The sequence below is a fragment of the Xyrauchen texanus genome, chromosome 13, assembly GCF_025860055.1.
Source record: "Xyrauchen texanus isolate HMW12.3.18 chromosome 13, RBS_HiC_50CHRs, whole genome shotgun sequence".
NCBI lineage: Eukaryota > Metazoa > Chordata > Actinopteri > Cypriniformes > Catostomidae > Xyrauchen > Xyrauchen texanus.
The window spans coordinates 10,103,058-10,122,939 of NC_068288.1; the positions used below are offsets into that span (position 1 = coordinate 10,103,058).

Consider the following 19,882-nt stretch of genomic DNA (forward strand, 5'->3'; position numbering starts at 1 on the left):
ACACCCGGCAGGGGGCAGGTTCGTGACTGAGGAGGAGGTCCGATGTCGGCGTCCTCTGGACTCAACTGAACCAGCCGGCCGGGGAACAGTCGTGGGGCTGAGGGCGGCGGTACCGCGTTCAGGGAACCGGGACTGTTGATACCCTCGAGGGGGTCCGTGAGACAGGGGGTCTGCGCCTCCTGCGGGGTGCTCGACACTGGGACTGAGAGCTGGGGGACGCCCTTGGCGATCAGACAGGGCATGGCCCATGGCGGCAGGCTTGCGGCGAGGCATGATGTGAGATATGGCCTCCGTCTGCTTCTTCACCACGGAGAACTGCTGGCCAAACTGGGAGACAGGGGTGTTGAGGAAGCAAGCTTTGTCGTTTTCACGCATCTCAACCAAGTTCAACCACAGATGACGTCCCTGGACCATGAGCGTGGCCATCACCTGTCCGAGTGACTGCGCTGTGACCTTCGTGGCTCTAAGGGCGAGGTCAGTCGCTGAGCGCAGTTCCTGCAGATTTCTGAGTGCCTTGGCTCTTGCTCTTGCAGGGGTGCATGACCCCTAGAGACAACTAGTAGTCAAAAATGCAAATGACCACACCGCATTTGAGGTGTAAATGCTATTTACATTCTAATCCGCCCTGAATGTGAAAACAATACAATACCATACAAACAGAAAATTTGAAAAAACAAATATTCAGATAATTTCAAAAAGTAAAAGCATTGAAAAAGCCATGTGATTTGAAGCGTCATTCATGCTCATAATACAATCAGTGTGGGTAACGTGCCAAAATGTAATACTTTGGGCTTTGTTTACATCCTTATCTGTCTCCGCTTCAATCTTGAATGGTATATAATTTATTGTTACTTTCATAAGTTAAATCAAACAGCACACATATAGTATATACAGCTCACCTCTTCTGACCCTGACCCAAATATGAGAAGATCAAAGGGGATGGCCGCCACCATGTCTATGAGGAACCAGCCTTTGAAGTAATGCACTGCTATTCTAGCTGGATGGCTAACCACCTCTTCATTGATGTTGACGTACGTAGTCCGGAAGTTTATTAGAATATCTACAATAAACATAATGTCCACTATGAGGTCCACAACGTTGAGAGGACTGCAGGAGTAACCACACTCACGCCTCTTCCGTTCCTCCAGGTCGTTGAGTAGAAAGGCTGCACTGTAGGGTGTGAAAATGGCTGTGTAGATGACAAGCAGCAGAATCAGCCAATCCCAGACAGCCTTGAAGGGACTGTAATGTAGAATGGTGAACTTGTTCATTCGGGGTGTCTGAAGCTTGTACTCTGGAAGCACGTCGGCGCCTAGTGACAAAACCTGAAGAATGGAGATATGGTTTCTATGACAACAATGCCACTTTATATTTTGCAATTATTAACAGCTACATCAAAAGTTGCTATATCACAGACTGGAAGAGTAAAATCATTAATGAAATTTACATAATTAACTAAATGCAGTGCAGAATGACAAGATCAAGTGTGCTAAATGGATTTATATATTGGTGATCTGAATGATGTCATTAACATTAAAGGAGCCATTTTCTACACTTTTATAAGTGCATTTTTTACACCGGATTATAATCATATTCTAAAGACTTTCTTGCACCAAAAATGACATGTACTTCTATATGGCCATTTTCACACTCTATCCAACCCTTAACATTTCAGTATACAGGTTAGTGTACATTTATATGGCCTTCTATATGTACATTACCTCAATACAGTATCTCTATAGTATGTTCTTAGTTAACACTGTCATTAGTTCCAGGTGTTGATATGTAAACATAGATGGTCAAATGTTAATTTGTTATTTTCAGTGATATCTAAGGGGTCAAGGTTTGGCTGGCTAGCAACTACACCATTTTGAGGGTATTTTTTTTTCATTGACAGCCATTCAAAAGTTATTTACATCTAAATTGCAACATATAATTTGGAAATATATCATTATAATAAAGCACAGGGGTCTTCACCAGGGGTCTAGTTACCTCAGGGATCCGCAAGTTATTGTTTGATCTTGTATTGTATCGTCTGAATGTATTAATGAATGAACGCCACATGGAGGGCGGTATATTTTTTTTCCTAAAACGTTAAAGTCCCTGTATACAGGCATTTGAGGCATATCACTTTTACATTTATGTTACACGAAACATCAAAATAAGGCCTGAAAATATGTATGTCGCAAATTTGCATCCCTACTAGAAGTAATGGGGTAAAAATATTTATTTGAATATAAAAGTCTTTCACATGGCAAATAAATGGACAAGTCCTATATCAAACGAAAGCTCTCCCTCTCAGGAATGTGACTGTACAGTATTTTGATGTCCTAATACCACATACCACTTGCGGCTCGTAGTGGGTCTGACCTGGGAGAGAGGATGCACTGGATCACTTTGGTGAAGGGCGTTAGGTACATATTACCGATTTCTACCGGCTCTGATCTGACAAAAAACGGGACAAGACAGACTCAAACCTGAGATTGTATAATCTCGCAAAGGTATTGGGTGTTGCCCAGACCTCTACTCTACAGAGGTCTGCTAGGGAGGTGCCGTTGGCCAGTGTCCACGAGGATGCCACACGTCTTGTCGAGTGTGCTCGGACCCGCAAGGGGGCGGGCACGGCCTGGATCTGGTAGGCCAAGGAGATAGCGTCAATGACCTGTGAGCTAACCTCTGTTTGGAGACGGCGTTCCCTTTCTGCCGAAGCAGACAAAGATCTGCTCAGAACATCTAAAGCTCTGCGTGTAGTCCAAATAGATACACAAAGCACGCACTGGACACAGCAACGAAAACGCTGGGTCTGCCTCCTCCCGGGACAGCACTTGCAAGTTCACAACCTGATCCCTGAAGGGGGTCGTAGGAACCTTGGGCATGTAGCCCGGTCACGGTCTTAGGATGACGTGAGTATATGGCGGACCAAACTCCAGGCAAGTGTCGCTGACAGAGAACGCTTGCAGGTCCCCAACCCTCTTGATGGAAGCTAGTGCTATCAGGGAGGCCATCTTCAAGGAGAGGGCCTTGAGCTCAACTGTGTCAAGCAACTCAAAGGGGGGGTCTCTGAAGGCCCGAGAGGACTACTGAGCGATCCCAGGAGGGGAACAGGCTTGGTCGGGGAGGAGCCTGCTTACCCAAGGACTTGCCGTCCACTGCGTCGTGGTGGGCCGTGATAGCGGCTACATACACCTTCAAGGTGGAGGAGGACAGCCTCCCCTCTAACCTCGCTTGCCGAAATGAATGCACTGTCTTCAGACCGGGAAGAACACCAATTTGCAAACAAGTGTCACTTTTGGGCATATAGCTGCCTGGTAGAAGGAGCTCTGGCTTGGTTGATCGTGTCTATGACCGCAGGTGGTAGGTCACTCAGATCTACCGCGTCCCACCCAGGGGCCAGATGTGGAGGTTCCAGAGGTCTGGGCATGGATGCCAGAGGGTGCCCTGTCCCTGGGAAAGAAGGTCCTTCCTCAGGGGAATTTTCCAGATCCGAGAACCAAGTCTGAGTGGGCCAGTAAGGAGCCAATAAGGTGACTTGTTCCTCATCCTCCCTGATCTTGCACAGCACCAGTGCAAGAAGGCTCACCGGGGGAAATGCGTACTTGTTCAGCCCCCGGGGCCAGCTGTGTGCCAACACGTCTGTCCCGAGAGGGGCCTCTGTCAGGGAGTACCAGAGCAGACAATGGGAATTGTCTTGGGAGACAAAGAGATCTACCTGTGCCATGCCGAACTGGCCCCAAATCAGCTGGACCACCTGGGGGTGGAGCTTCCACTCTCGAGACCTGTCATGACAGCGCATCCGCAGCGCATCCGCTGTCGTGTTGAGATTGCCCGGGATATGAGTGGCGTACAGTGACCGGAGTCGATGCTGACTCCAAAGGAGTAGATGGCAGGTGAATTGTGACATTTGACGAGGCGCACATTGCCATGGCGATTTATGTACGCTACCATCGCGGTGCTGTCTGAACAGATCAAGACGTGCTTGCTCTAGATCAGCAGGAGAAACCTCCGCAGGGCAAGGAATACAGTCAGCAACTCTAGGCAGTTGATGTGCCAATGAAGCCGGGGCCCTATCCAGGAGCCAGCAGCTGCGAGCCCGTTGCACATGGCACCCCAATCCCATTGAGAGGTGTCTGTGCTGACCACGACACATCTGGACACCTGCTGTAGGGGGAGTCTAGTCCGCAGAAAACAGAGGTCTGTCCAAGGGTCCATCACGGGACTCGAGTTTGAAGCCAGTGCTGAAGCTGTCTCATATGCATCAAACCGAGTGGCGAGGCCAAGGATGCCATATGTCCCAGGAGCCTCTGGAACTGTTTTAGAGGAACCACTGTGCCAGGCTCGAAGAGACCGTGGCACCTGAGCACCGACTGTGCGCTCGTTCGTGAGGCGTGCTGTCATTGAGACGGAGTCTAACTCCATGCCGAGAAAAGGGATGCTCTGAACCGGGGCGAGCTTGCTCTTTTCCCAGTTGACCTGAAGCCCTATACAGCTGAGGTGCTTGAGCACCTGGTCCCTGTGGGCGCATAGTAACTCACGAGAGTGAGCTAGGATGAGCCTCGTTGAGGTAGTTGAGTATGCGGATGCCCACTTCCCATAGCGGGGCACGGGCTCCCTCTGCGACCTTCGTGAAGACGTGAGGGAACAGGGACAGGCCGAAGGCAATATGGAGACATGGAAGTACATGTCCTTCAGGTCTACCACTGCGAACCAATCTTGATGCCGAACGCAGGTTAAAATCTGTTTCTGCGTGAGCATTTTGAAAGGGAGTTTGTGTAAAGCCCGGTTGAGGACTCGCAAATCCAAGATTAGCCGCAACCCACCGCCTTTTTTGGGTACAATGAAGTAAGGGCTGTAGACACCCCACTTCATCATCACTCTATCTATAATGCTTCAGGAGGCAAAAGCGTGTCCCGAGGCTTCTATGAGCCTAATTTTAATTTAACCATTTTATTTCAAAAGAGCAAGGATACTTCAGTTGTCAATTACATCTACTTCAAAGAAATTTTGGGAAATTGAAGAAAATATATATTTGTGAGAACAATTCACCATTGTTTGTGGTTCACATTTCATGATCCAGCTCACAGATGGTAATGTGAAAAGGCAGTAAGCAGGCCACATGATGACGGGTCATGGCCGATGCATCCAGACTTAATCACGGACCACAGCACAAACTCACATACTGAAACACTGTGATGTCCTTCCCATCAGGGAACCAGTCTGGACAAATAGGACCAGTCTGGCAGTTGAGTGAGCAAATGCAAGTACTTCATTATATATATACTGCATTAAAATATTCTACACAATTAATATAATTTATGAGTCAGATAGCTGCTTTGGTCTATACCTCAAAAGTCTATGACAGCATGCATGTGGGACATACTAGGATGGTCTCAGTGTCACAGATGTAATTATAATACAGTCCTCCTCTCCACTCCTCCACTGACACAGACAGAGAGAAAGGAAGGGATAGGAAGAGATTCATTCCTTGACAATTTCCTCTTGCTTTCTGTGACAGTAATAGCCATGCCTTCAGCGAGTCTGTGTGTGATTGTACTGTATATGTGCATTTGTGTGGCATTGGAGGGTGTCTCTCCCTTCTCTCTCTCTCTCACTCACACACACACACACACACACACACACACACACACACACAAACCCTCTGAATAATGTAGGTACTGTATCTGCTAGGAGGCCCATAGGCTGTGGCAGCTGTGAGGTCAAATGTTACACTTTAAATAGGAAATGCAATTTGATGTGAAACAGGAATTGGGCTAAAGAGAGTTAAAATGTGAGGTTTTTATGTATATGTTCCATTTATTATGTAAGAAATCTGTCCTTACTGTAATTTTCAAAATTGTTTATATTGATTTTTTTTCTTTATAAAAATAGATCTTTTAGGTCAGCCAATCATAATAGAGGTCAATTACATATAAGTCTTAAAGATACTGTAGAAAAAAACAGCTAGTTTAATATATTGCAACAGTCTGGTTCTGGAAATAAAAATCCCATACATTTTTCTCATAGACAAATGTTTTTTAACAATAACTTATAAACCTTTAAAGACAGACCTACCGTGAGCTCTGTGATTATAAAAATCTGCATTTAATCGTGCAATTCCTTGTGAACAACTACAGTACCCATGGTACAGCAGTGAAAGATCCACCTATCAGAGAACTGTGGCCAAGAAAGCCCATGAAATAAGACCGGAAGTGACCGCCAACTTAAATTAACTCTGAATTATGCAAATGAGTCTGCTTCCCTGCAGTTATAGATTTGTGTATATCAATAACTATATTGTTTATATACTTATAATCAACAACCTGAAATTAACAGTTGTATATATTTCCATAGTTTCGTGCCCTCGTGAAAGACTGTAAGTACACAGACTTGAACATCTGACTTTTTGTTGGATTTTCAAATAATGTTTTGCCTTAAAATAAAGTCTGTAATGTTGCAATTTACCTCGGAGAAGGTTGGTTTGGTTCATGCTTTACAACTCTTTAATAGAGGGTTTTTTGAAAAGTCTATGGAAGAAATGAATGGGAAAAATACTTCCAGAACCCAGATGCTGAATAAGTGGGTGGGGCACTGTTGCGATCTATTGTATCAGAGAGGGTCAGAGAGAGGGTGAAAGATGGCCATGCCACACTAAATTACGACAGTTTTTGGTGTAAGAAACCTTGACTAATATTGTATGGCAACCTCAAATAAAATTAATAATATGGCTGAGAACATGTCTCTTTTAAACTTTGCAAATGTTAAACTTTTAAATGTAAACAATCCTGCAAAAAGAAGTGGGTGGTGGCAGGCCAATTAAAATATTATTTAGCAAATTATACAATATCTCAAAACCAGATGTATTTTTAATTTATCATATATCACATTTCTTATCAAAAAAAGTAGAGCCATTATGATTTACAAAGCTCTGCAAGTGGAATTCAGTCTAAATACTCTAGTGCTGGCCAAATCAATCATCTTAATTAGTGGAATAATTGGAATCTGGTAGTAAAGCATGTGTTCTCCTAATCACTGTATCTGTCAGCATCATCGCGAATCTGTAAGCACATCTGTGTGTCACTTTACAAGTCCTATCCTGCCAGAATGACGCTCTCCATGCAGTGAATAAATAAATGATCAAGGTTTAATTATTGATCAGTAATGCAGTCCTGTAATCAAACGCTCCCTTTTAATGACCCTTGGTGACTTACTTTAGATCCAGAGTCATAGTGTGGACAAGCATTCCTGTGTGTTTTGTTTTTAAAATATGTGGAATACCATGGTTATTTTCCTACAAATATGTAGATGAGTTAAAACACATGGAGGCATGAGAATATGAGTGACTTCTATGTCACACGAGGAACTATTCTGAGATTAATAACTTTAGGATTTCATTATTATTCAAGAGACTTTTGCATAGAGCTGTATTAAAAAAGGTGAAATCATATTCTGCAGTCAGCACAAAGGTTGTATATGTGTGGGTGGCTATATTTCAGTCTTAGATGCCAAAGCCCAGTTTAATTAGAGACCAAATCTTCAACCAGCATGACAAAAAGTATGGAAAAGACAAAACGAGCCATCTGTGTGTGTAACTGGCCATCTGGTTAGTTACAGACAAAAAGTCTTTAATGTGGTTAACAAACAAAAACAGTGTCACTCAGAAATAGAGAGATCAGGAGAAAGGAGGGAGAGAGATAGAAATGTCTCGGTTACTGTCGTAACTTCCATTCCCTGATGGAGGGAATGAGACGTTGTGTCGATGTAGTGACACTAGGGGTCGATCTTGAGAGCCCCAGACACCTTCAGATCTTTGAGAAAAAGCCAGTGAGAGTTGCAAGTAGAATTTGCGTGCCACTCCCCACATGTATAAAAGGGAGCTGGAATGCGGATTTATTCAGGTTTTGCACCGAGGAGCCGAGACAAGGTTCCGGCTATTACAGCGGTGTAGTACAGCCTGTGGCAAGAGGGACAAAACGTCTCATTCCACAACAGCCGCAGCCTTTTCTCTCTATGTTTTTCTGTCCACAGAATATTATATTCGGCTGGGGCCTTCCTATTCCTTCTGGAGAAAAAGACTCCACAGAGACCACACCCTGACCTGAAGGGTAGGGTAAAAAGTGGCGAATACGTCATATATGCCCAAGGCCGCACATGGAAGAGGCACGGCGGTAGGTCCTGTCCTTCGTAGGGGATGAGCTCTACAAACACAGCGACCGGGGCCTACTGACAGTGAGACCGTACCACGGACAAAACATTGCAGGAGGTTAGCGGGGTAACCGAGAACTGTGGAGCACTTACTTCAGTACAGGGCATGTTTGCACACGTACTGGGTCTGACTACGAATTCCTCCACTGAATTCGTGAGACAGAGAGCTAGGAGGAAGGACATACAGGGTTCACAGATCGTGAACATTAATGGGCGAGAGGAGCGCACGGGGGATGTAGCTGTACACAAGCAGTACACATGGCCAGCAGCCCCACATAACAAAACTTACCTGTTCGTACCTGAAAGAACATGGGACGAAGCTGGCTCAACCCGGAGATTGTAAAATCTTGCGAAGGTATTGGGTGTCGCCCAGCCAATCATCCTGAGAGTGGAGGATGAAGCCACCCATCCAACTTCTCTTGCAGAAAGGAAAGCACTGACCCGACTGTGCACCTCTGGGGGTCTTCGTATGGGAAGAACACCACTTAGCGAAGATATGCCGCTTCAGGGAATACAGCTGCTTAGTAGAAGGAGCTCTGGCCTGAGTGATCATGTTAACCTTTACGGGCATTAGACCAGTTAGGTCTTCCATGTCCCGTTCAGGGACCAGACATGGAGATTCCAGAGGTCTGGGCGTGGGAACCAGAGGGTGCCCTGTCCCTGAGAAAGAAAGTCCTGCCTCAGGGGAACTTGCCAGGGAGGTGCTGTCACGAGGAGCATGAGGTCTGAGAACCAGGTCTGGATGGGCCAATATGGGGCCATGATAATAACCTGCACCTTGTCCTCCCTGATCTTGCATATAATCTGTGCAAATAGGCTCACTGGGGGGAATGCGAACTTGCGAAGTCCACAGGGCCAGCTGTGTGCCAGCGCGTTTGTACCCAGGGGAGCTTCCATCGGGCATACCAGAGCAGGCAAGGGAGGATTCCCGGGAGGCGAACAGGTCTACCTGTTAATAAGCTGGACCACCTGGGGGTGGAGTCTCCACTCTCCCCTAAGCGTCACCTGCCATGACAGAGCATCTGCTGTTTCGTCGAGGTTGCCAGGGATAGGAGTAGCCCGCAGCAACCTGAGTCGCCACTAATTCCAGAGGAGGAGTTCACGCCAGGTGCTCTGAACCAGGGAGAGCTTTTCCCAGTTGATCCGAAGCCCTATGTAAATCTCGAGAGTGCACTATAATCAGCCAGTCGTCGAGGTTGTTGAGTATGCAAATGCCCAGTTCCCTTAACGGGGAAAGGGCTGCCTCTGCGACCTTCGTGAAGATGCAAGGGGACAGGGACAAGCCGAAGGGGAGGACCTTGTTCTGATATGCCCGACCGTCGAACGCAAACCGTAGGAAGGGTCTGTGTCAAGGTAAAATTGAGTCATGAAAGTATGCATCCATCAGGTCTACCACCGCAAACCAGTCTTGATGCCGGATGCACGTCAAAATGTGCTTTTGCGTCAGCATCTTGAAAGGGAGTCTGTGCAAGGCTCGGTTAAAAATCACAGGCCCAGGATTGGCCGCAACCCACCGCCCTTCTTGGGAATGATGACGTAAGGGCTGTAAAACCCTTGCCTCACCTCGGCTGGAGGGACAGGCTCTATCGCACTCTTCTGCAGAAGGAACGAGATCTCCGCCCGCAGGATGGCGGACAGAGAACTCTTTGCCCTGTTCACTGAGAAACCCAACCTGGCAACATGATCCAGCAGCAGCTGAATATTGTGCACAGCTTGGTCTCTTGTCTCAGCACATTGTTGCCAGTCATCCAGGTATGATTAGACCCCGAAGCCGCCGCCAGGCGCCGCCATTTGCGCCATTTAGAATTTCAGCCGCCGCCAGCCAATAATTTCGTAAGCCAAATTGAGCCGCCATCTGATAAAGTTTGGCTGAGCCGGCTAGAATTATTTGCATCAAATAATAATTCTATCACATAGAGACATACACACACGAAATATATAAACAATACACGAGATCTATTTTCCCACTGGATTCATAACAGCGCAGTCTTGTGCCCGTTGCTACGATACACAGACTCACAGTGAATTGACGACCAATTAAAATTGCTCGTTTTCCGTACAGAAGAAGCTGATGCATTTTTTCTCGCACTGAGGTGAAATGGCGGAAAGAAGCAAGCAAGGTAATTTTGATCTCACTTCTCACATACTTTCCTAATTCCTACTTACTTTTTTCTTAACTTAGGCCTACCCAGACTTTTGTTAAATCTTCAGGGCACGGTTGCACAAACACCTGAATCAAAGATTGATGTTATGAACCAAATATTCTGGAACGGAGAGATTTATAGCACTGAACGTGATATTACTGCAGTAACAAACCACCGTTTCCACATTGCTAATTCACGACGCATGCTTCAGTGTACATTGAAGTGAAATGTGCAAAACTTTGTCCAAAATAATAGGCTACTGATAACAGTGTGTGTTTATATTAAGGCGAGACACGGCAGGCAAAAACATAGTTTTTTTTACTGGTCAATTTTGAGATTTTTGGATATTTGCTTCAAGAGCTCATTGTGCATAAACCTGCACAATGCCATTAAATATAAATATAAATATATATTTATATATATATATATATATATATATATATATATATATATATACATATACACATACACACACATACACACACACACACACACACACACACACACACACGCATAGCACACACACATACATAGAATATATATATATATATATATATATATATATATATATATATATATATATATATATATATTCTATGTTATGGGAGCAGCCAATTTCCTCCAAAATTAAACACAAAAACGTATTAATGCAGTGTTTCTGCTACTCTCCAGAGAAAACAATGCTATTATATGCAAGTCATTTTAGTGTCAACATAATAAGCAATGTACATTATGCGTCAATTTTTACCGATAATTGCTGCAATAATAGCTGCTGCTCTCTGCCCCGCTTAAAATCATTGGCAACGCAATTTGTTTGGAACTATTGAGAGCTACACGAATCACGTGACCGCGCGGCGGCGAGATCACTGTCGCAACCGTCTATGTTAGCAACTCTCATATTTAATGGCTCTGGGGTGCGTTTCCCGTACAACAACGTAACTTGCTGCTCCACTACCGTAGTACGATGCACTGTTGAAGAAATCAACTTGCTAGTCACGACTGTTTCCCAAAACCGTATTGTCACAAATTGGTTGTTCAACCACGTTGGTTAATGATGTCACACATGTGGTGGATTAAAAACTACTTTTAATGAATCTGTTCGAATTAATGATCGAATTAATGCTAGATGTTTTGCTATAAATTACAGACATGTCATCTGAGGACTCTCTCATATTTTTCTCAGTTATTTGCTTTATTTCCAGATTCAATCATAGGCTCGTTCTTATGCACTAGAGCACGTTCACACATGCGCACTCTTCAAAAACGGTGCTTTAAATCTATTGACAAACTAAAAGACATAAAGGACATTTGTATGTCTTCTAAATAAAAGATACTGATTGTACTGAATGTCATCTTGCTTATTTGGCTCAAGATAATAATTTATTAAGCCCACATGTTATAATAACAAGAAACTCTGCTTCTAACCACAGGTAGAGCTGTCGTTCCAACCACACAACTCTGCGATGCTGTTTGCGAATGTTCGTTGGAACGATGGTTTCGGGAAACACCGACTCGTTGAACTATGATGATAACGACGGAACTTGCTACCATAGTTGGCTAACGATGCTTTTGGGAAACGCACCCCTGGTTCGCGCTTAGCAGATGCCGCCAAGGCAAGTTCAAAACAAAGCGTGCGCGCTGTACTGTGATTGGTGGCTCGTTTGACCAGTTACATTTTTATCCACTCATAAATAAAAAGGAACGACTGATTTTGAAAATGTAGTAGAGTAAAAAGATATTTGACTTTGAAATGTAGTGGAGTTAAAGTAAAAGTCTCCCCAAATTTAAATACTTCAGTAAAGTATAGATACACAAAAAAAGCTACTTAAGTACAGTAACGAATTACATTTACTTCGTTACTGTCCACCACTGAACATAGACATCTGTAGACATGAAGTGGCAGCTTCAGCCATTTGCAGCTATGAAAAGTTTGGCGGCTGCAGCAGCCATTTAGGTTTTGGCTGAGCCGGCTAGCCAGCCAATAACTTCATCAGCCAGCCATTATTCTCAAAACAAATGGCTTCGGGCTCTAGGTATGATAGGATCCGCAACCCTTGGGACAAAAGGGGTGAACAAGAAAATAGGTTGAGTAAAAACCATCTCTTTGAACTAGGGGGTATACTTTCTCTTTTGCTCTCTTCTCCAACAAGGAACAAATTTCCTGACAAAGAGCTACTAAATGGACTCGGTCTCCCACAACAGTCGGGATGAGTCCTGAAAACCTTGGGTTTGTGCAGCATGTGTGCAGTCTTGGAACGCCTCTTGGTCATCCCTGTTCCCTTAAAGACATTTGAAAATTCTGCCACAAAGTCCTTACACGCAAGTATAGAAAAGGCATCCGTAGGTGAAGACCTGAGAAAAAACACAATGGACTGAATAGGATATTCAGGATGCTCATCAAGGCCAAGAAGAGCCACTGCCATCTGGAGCACCCCCAATATGTCATCCACTGGGGGTGAGACAGTCCCTGAAGAATGAAGTGAGCCCTCACCAGAGCCACCAGCTTTTGTGAACTCTGCTGACATGCCCTGCAAATGATCATGCGCAGCTACTTCAGTGTCAAGGTGGTCTTGAAAGTGTGTGCTGCTGAGGCACAGAGCTTTTGAGCTCTCTACCATGAAGCCAGGTCCACCTGCAAAAGTAAAAAAAAATGTATTCCCTGCTGCAGTCCAGTCTAGACCAACGCAACTATCTCTCAAACATAGGCAGCAAACTACAATGCGGGCATGGGTCTGTAAGCGCTTCCCTCAGATTTTGAATTCCCCGGCATGATGGGCTCAGAACATACCCATCATCAAGAAGGAGCTCATAAGGACAGAGCCATCATTAGAAGTGTCCTTCGGGTAGAAACAAATTTACTCTTACCTCCAGATGAACCACAAGGAGCAGAGAAGAGGGAGTACACTGGCTCCAAGATACTGGCTAAAAAAAACACCCATGGTTAGGACCAACAGGTTAAAGTGAAAGAACACAAATATAAGGGTCAAGACCCACAATAAACACAAAACTTTCACAGATAACTCAAACTGTGATGAAGTAAAATAATTAAAACCAATGCAAATCCATATCGTCACAGCTTGGGAGGACAAGTTTTCCACACAGATAAACACAAAAATCGGCAGTTACTCTATGACCTAATCCGAAGGCGAGCAAAATAGATTTTCCCTTGGCTCAGCCTACATCACATGAATTCGTTGGTATAGGTTTTTGACCTATCTGGCTGGCACTGCGATTATCCACTACTATAGCACCATCTCCGGCTGTCAGTAGGTATAAAACAAAAATTTAAACACGCATGCTTCGGTCCGGATCTGTGCATTAACTGATGACCACTGCATGAGTTTTATAAGTTTAATAAAATTTTATCAAATTCAGATGGAAAGCCTGATTAAAATAATTGGTGAGCCGGATTTAAATAGCCATTGCATATATTGTATATGTAATCAATCTAAAAAATTATTCCAAAGTGCTGATTTTGGAGCCCCCCCCAGCATCAGGGGCTCATATGCCTGGAATACTCTGCACTCCCCATAAATGACTCCCCTGGGCAGAGCAATCCACAGTTGATAACACATAATCAGCTTTGTCTAGTAAGAATAAATAATACAAATTTAAATAATTAAATATAATATGATATAATTATAATAATATAATGATAAAAAAAATATATAATAATAATAATAAAGAAGAAGAAGAAGAAGAAGAAGAAATAATTTGATGAATTTGAAGGCATATTTGTTATATGGAAACTATAAATAGAATGAAGTCACATTTAAAATAAGATTTTTATATAATTTTGACACACTTCTAGTTTAAGCCCTGCCCATATCGGATTTATCTGAATACAGATACATATAATTTTGCCATTGCTACAGATACTGATACAGATAAATCTTGACTGCACACCCGTAAGTGGGGTGATACAGGACAGTCCCAGCAGAGTGTGTCAGATTGTGGTGGTCTGCTCCGCTATCTAGCACTCAGAACCAGCCTGCAAGATCGGCTGTTGCCATACAAATTGCATTCAGCACAGATTATGAAGTCGTGTTTTTCCCATTGCCTGATCTGAATTATTCCTTTAGTGACTTTGGTGCTAAAACAGCACAGATATTGCATGCAAATAAACAGCATTTTTACAGAGCTCAATTAATTCTAAGTTAATTCACCCTGACGTGTGTGTGTTTGGGGGCATTCACACAGGACTCAATTCGTCAGAAAAATCAGCTAGATGGAACACAACGGAATTGGACAGATGGTGCTTTATATGCACCATCTTTATTTATATTTACTCCCAGACACTGCTGCTAATGTAAAAACTCAATACACTTAAGATCCTTAAACTCCTCTTAGATTCATCTGATTGGTCCATTGAATGAAAACTGACATTGATCAGCTATGATGCATGCCAAAAGTTTAACTTATTATCTGATGTGTACTTAGACAAACATCTAAAATATTGTGCAGACAGAACACAAGAATACATTCTGGGTGAACGGCCCTTAATTATTGTCTAGTGTCTCTTCTCTTCATAATTATTCAAACAATTTTTTAGACGTTTTTTGTGAAACCACTTTTTGGGTACTGGATTTTGTATGTTTTCAAAGTGGTTACATGTTTACACATTTTTAGCTTCCTTTGCTCACCTGTGTGACCTTCTCCGTGACGTTATGAGTGCGATCTTTGACCTTTGATGCGATGATTGTTTTCTCTGAGGAATGTGGAGATGACGCTCGCTTGTCGTTGTTGGTCTCTGAGAAGTTCAGAGTGATGAGCGGGATTTTGTTGATGGTGCTGTACTTGGTTAGGTTCGAGTCAGATGTGGATCCCAACAGGCTGGATTTTATCTGATTAAATGGACCTGAAATACACACATTCACATGCACAGGCACGCACGCACACACACACACACACACACACACACACGGTATGGTGACATTCTATCTCGCTTTTAAAACATCAGCAGCAGGTCTTGTTACAGTTGCTTATATAGTGACATCAACACTGGTAACTTTTAATGAGCTAGTTCAACCAAAACTTAAAATTCTTGTTTACACAACCACACATCGTTCCAAACCTGCTGGACTTTCTTTCTTCCGTAGAACACAAAAGAAGATATTGTGTTCTTTTTCATATTTACGATCATATCAGATCACTCTTTTTGATATTGAGTATTTTGGTATTGAGTCTGTAAAGATCCAAAAACATTAAAAAAAAAAATGCATAATGAAACTAATCAATAAGCCTTGTGCACTGTATTCCAAGTCAAAAGTTTTTTTGATGAAAAACTTCACAGATCTCAAATCTCATTAAATTAAAACATGGTGCATCTAGGCACTTCTCGCAGGTTTGACATAAATGGCATTACATATGAGAACCAAAGGGTTTGACATTGTGACTTCAAACCTGACACAATACACCTTTACAGGAGCATGAATAAGATTTGAGGACTACAGTAGGGCAGAAGATTTACAGCCTATAACAGCTTATCTTTCTGTATGTTTCACACACAAAGCTTTTGTATTGTTTCAGAAGTCTTAGAATCTAGAGCACAAGTCACATGGACTACTTTAATAGTAATTTGTTGGTGCTTTTTGTCCCCCGTCCTAATTTATTTTTGTTGTATAGAAAAGGGCATTCTACACATTCTACAAATGAACTCATTTGGTGTGCCATGGAAGAAACAACGTTATACAGGTTTGGAATGACATGAGGATATATAAATGATGAAAGGATTTTAATATTTGGGTGAACTATTCATTTAAGAGTAGTTATTTCTTTAAAACCACAACAAATCCACAACAAAAACAACAAATTGCAATTGCAAACACAAGATAAAAAAACATCAGATGCACAAACAACAGAGACATGCTATCACAGACAAAAAAAGAGAAGCTCTAGCCATACCCCCAGCCATCCAAGAGCGTGACACTAGCCAATGAGAAAAGAGCGGAAGAGAAGGGTTGGGGTGTAGAGAATGATTTAATGCTTGAAAAGTCAAAAGGTCAAAGGTCAGGAGAGAATCTGGTATCATCTCCACAACTATTCTGACATTAACAGCTCACTAAACTGAAATGGTATTTACAGTCTTGTATATCAAATTGATTTACGACAAGAATGCGAGAATATAAACAATGCATTCTCCATTGTAATATATTAACCTTAACATGAGGGCTGGAAAAACCCATGTCAATTCAAAGAGACAGAGAGAGGGAGAAAGAGAACGGGAGTGGAAGAAAAAAAAAGAGGGATTGAGACCATAAGAGCTGCCGAAGCTCAATCTTTGTTCTTGGAGCATTGACTTAAATAATGCAAACAAACGTTTCTGTCACATGCAGTTCCGCATAACTTAAATAAGTCATTACACGTGCAAATCTCTTCTCCTCTATCCCTCTGTCACACACAAATCTATTATTCAGTATTTTCTTTGAAGGTAATTTGTGACGTGTTTGAGCATTTTGGGTAATTTGTTGCATGTTTCGTGATCATTCAGTTAATCCTGAGCATGCTTCAGGCAGGCAGGCAGGCAGGCATGTGCTGATTATTAACTCTGTTACCTTTAATACTACGGCCATTATCTGAGACAGCATCAAGGCACAGGTGGACAGAGTGAAAGGAGAGAAATATATAACAGGAGAGACAGTGAAAGGCAGTCACAGCATCAGTGATAGGTGTATATTGTGCATGAGAGGCTTTTCAGGTTTAATATATTTGCTGGGGCCAAAATTTCTGAAAATGTACCCAGAAGAATAGCAGAACCTGACAATCCTGTTGGGATGCACTCATGTGAATCTCACAAACCTCTCAAGAACATGTCTAGGTCATACTTAATAAAAAAAATTATTTTAAGAAAATAAAAACTATATTAAGGACTATTTTAGAAATTAATTAATTAATGAATGTATTTATTTATTTTTACGTTGTGGCATTTTCATGATGATTAAGCACATTTCCCCCAATAAGTTGTAAAGTATTTATACATCATGGTAGTACATGTGCTGTACCTCCATTCTATACAATTATTTTACTGTAATGTTTACTGTAAATAAGAAAAAATACTGTGGGCTTAAACATCATTTGCAATTGTTTTAATGCTAAATATAATTTCTTATTTTTTCTTTCTTTTGATTTTGTGGTGAAATTTTACATGGAATCATATTTTTGTGAAATTTTCATTCAACCAAAATAAAAAATATATTTTTTTTTACTGGATTTTACAGTTTAAAACTCTTAGAAAACATCCAAAACAAAAGCCAACAGAATTTCTAAACATTTAAAAGTTGTGATTTTATATCGCCTTTTTCAGTTACATTAACTTTGGCTAATATATCTTTTAAAGGTCATCCTCTTAAAGGGGTCATTACATGAGGAATACAATTTTCCTTGATCTTTTAACATGTAAGAGTACATTGTACTCTAAAAACATACTGAGTGAAAAGTTTGGTACAGTAATCCCTGAAATTTTGTTTTTTATTGTTGTGGAACTGGTTCATTGTCTTCTGACTGTGTTTCAAATATATATGGCAGTATTCGAGGGGCTGCATGTTGTTAGAAAATCATAAGAGTGGCCATTAAACACTGAAGTCACTGAGACCAAAACTGAGCATTTCAGACAGGGGGCCAGATATAGGGTGAAAAATTATCATATATTACTAAATATGGCTGTTTTGGTGCAAAGAAAACTTTACCTAGATTATAAGTGGACCTCAGGGAAAATTATACAATTATTAAGGCTGGGAAATTTTACGCGTTAATTACTGCAATTAAGAGTTGACTGTTTAACAAGTAAGAAAATAGAGAGAGACCCAGCATGTATGCAATAGAGACTGAACAGTACCCAAAGAAAATAATCCTTTTGAGATTTTAAACTTCAGCAAATTAAACGTCAGCATTCAATCTGTTTTATTTTTTTGTGATCAATTATTTATTTATTTTCTTACAATCATTATTTACACATTGGAGAGGAAACATCTTCACAAGAGAGAAATAGACTGATTATATCATCATTAAAAATATAACAAAAGGCGCAAAATTTTGCTTATTCTGATGCCAGTTTCTCTTCTCCTCCCCATATCCTACCCAGCCCAAACCCACCCTCCAGCCCTTAACTAGATTCGCTCAAGGTATTGAACAGAAAAGTAAAAAAAAAAAAAAAAAAAGGACCCTGACACACACACACACACACACATACGCCTCTCAACCCTTTCCCATTGCCACCCGACCATCCTTCCTCCATCATTATAATATCCACAAAGATCCACATAACATCATAGAACACAGAGCAGGACATTGGACAGGGAAAATATCAGGCGCAACCTGACTTCTTCCTTCATATTATAGAATCCACAAAGATCAATACAATATTCCAATTAATAATTACAAAGCAGAACTGAACATTACATATTATATACATTAAATGCAAATTCTTAAAAAAAATTAAAAAAAAAAAAGTCAGACCTTATCTACATCATTTCATTTATTTTCTCTAGTAGCGCTGACCAACAGTCAATATTAGCGGTTTTAGCATAATGTAAACGTGCTGTAGAGAGCTCTAATTGAGCAATTTCCCGGTAAGAAGAAAGCCATTTACTCATTAACAACGTATGTGGTGGTTTCCAGCGACAAACTATCATTTTTTTGGCGACTGTCAAACCAGCCAAAAGAAGACGCCTATTGTTAATAGTTAGCTTTAAAGACGACGTATCATTGAGCAGAAACAAGCATGGTGAAAAAGGAATGGGTCCTTTAATAATACTAGACATGATGAATGAAACACTATGCCAAAATCTATTGACCTCTGGACACTGCCACACCATATGGTAAAATGTAGCAATGGTATTATCTGGACAAAAATCACAATATGGGTTGTCTCTAAGTTTCATTTGCTGTAATCTTCGCGGGGTTAAGTAGGACCTATGGATTAATCTATAATGTATCATTTGATGGTCAGGGTTTCTAGATGATAAAAAAATGTTTGACCAAACCACGCACCAATCTGGGTCCTGGGAGATGTTGATATCTGCCTTCCAGAGTCTGATAAATGATAAAGGTTTATATGAAGCTGTAGTAATAAACTTATATAACTCTGAGACAATACCTTTAATTTTACCCCTAGTGTCAAAAATTACATGAAGGGGATGATTCCCCAACTCAATACCCCAAGGAACGCCCTGAGCACGCATTGCTGTGTGTAACTGTAAATAAAAAAAAAAAGTGCCCGGTAAATTATAAGCTCTCTCTAGGTCATGAAATGCACGAAGACCCTGTTCCCCTATGATATCCTTAAGGACACAGATCCCTCTGTTGCTCCACTGAGGGAACATAATTGGTTTCTTCTCAATTAAATGTGAGTGATTATTGAAGATAGGGGATTGAGCGAAAAAAGTGTTTGGAATTTTGGCAAATCAGTGGACTTTATGCCATACCGTGAAAAAATAAGAGATTATTGGCCCAAAATCGGGTTTAACTATACTTTGGGGTATATTAGAAAGTACCAGGCTAGACAGGCAATATGGATATGTTAAATGTTCTTCAATGGGGCG

At 41.8% G+C, this 19,882-nt stretch overlaps 1 protein-coding gene across 1 annotated transcript in view; it reads right to left on the bottom strand.

The window, feature by feature from the left end:
• LOC127653991 (potassium voltage-gated channel subfamily H member 7-like) overlaps positions 1 to 19,882 on the bottom strand; it is a 118,672-nt gene that overhangs the window by 42,664 nt on the left and 56,126 nt on the right. The window contains exons 5-6 of the mRNA XM_052140896.1: positions 14,987 to 15,201; positions 900 to 1,325 (exon numbers count right to left, since the gene is read on the bottom strand). Coding sequence (XP_051996856.1) covers positions 900 to 1,325; positions 14,987 to 15,201 — 641 coding nt within the window. The remainder of the gene's footprint in view (positions 1 to 899; positions 1,326 to 14,986; positions 15,202 to 19,882) is intronic.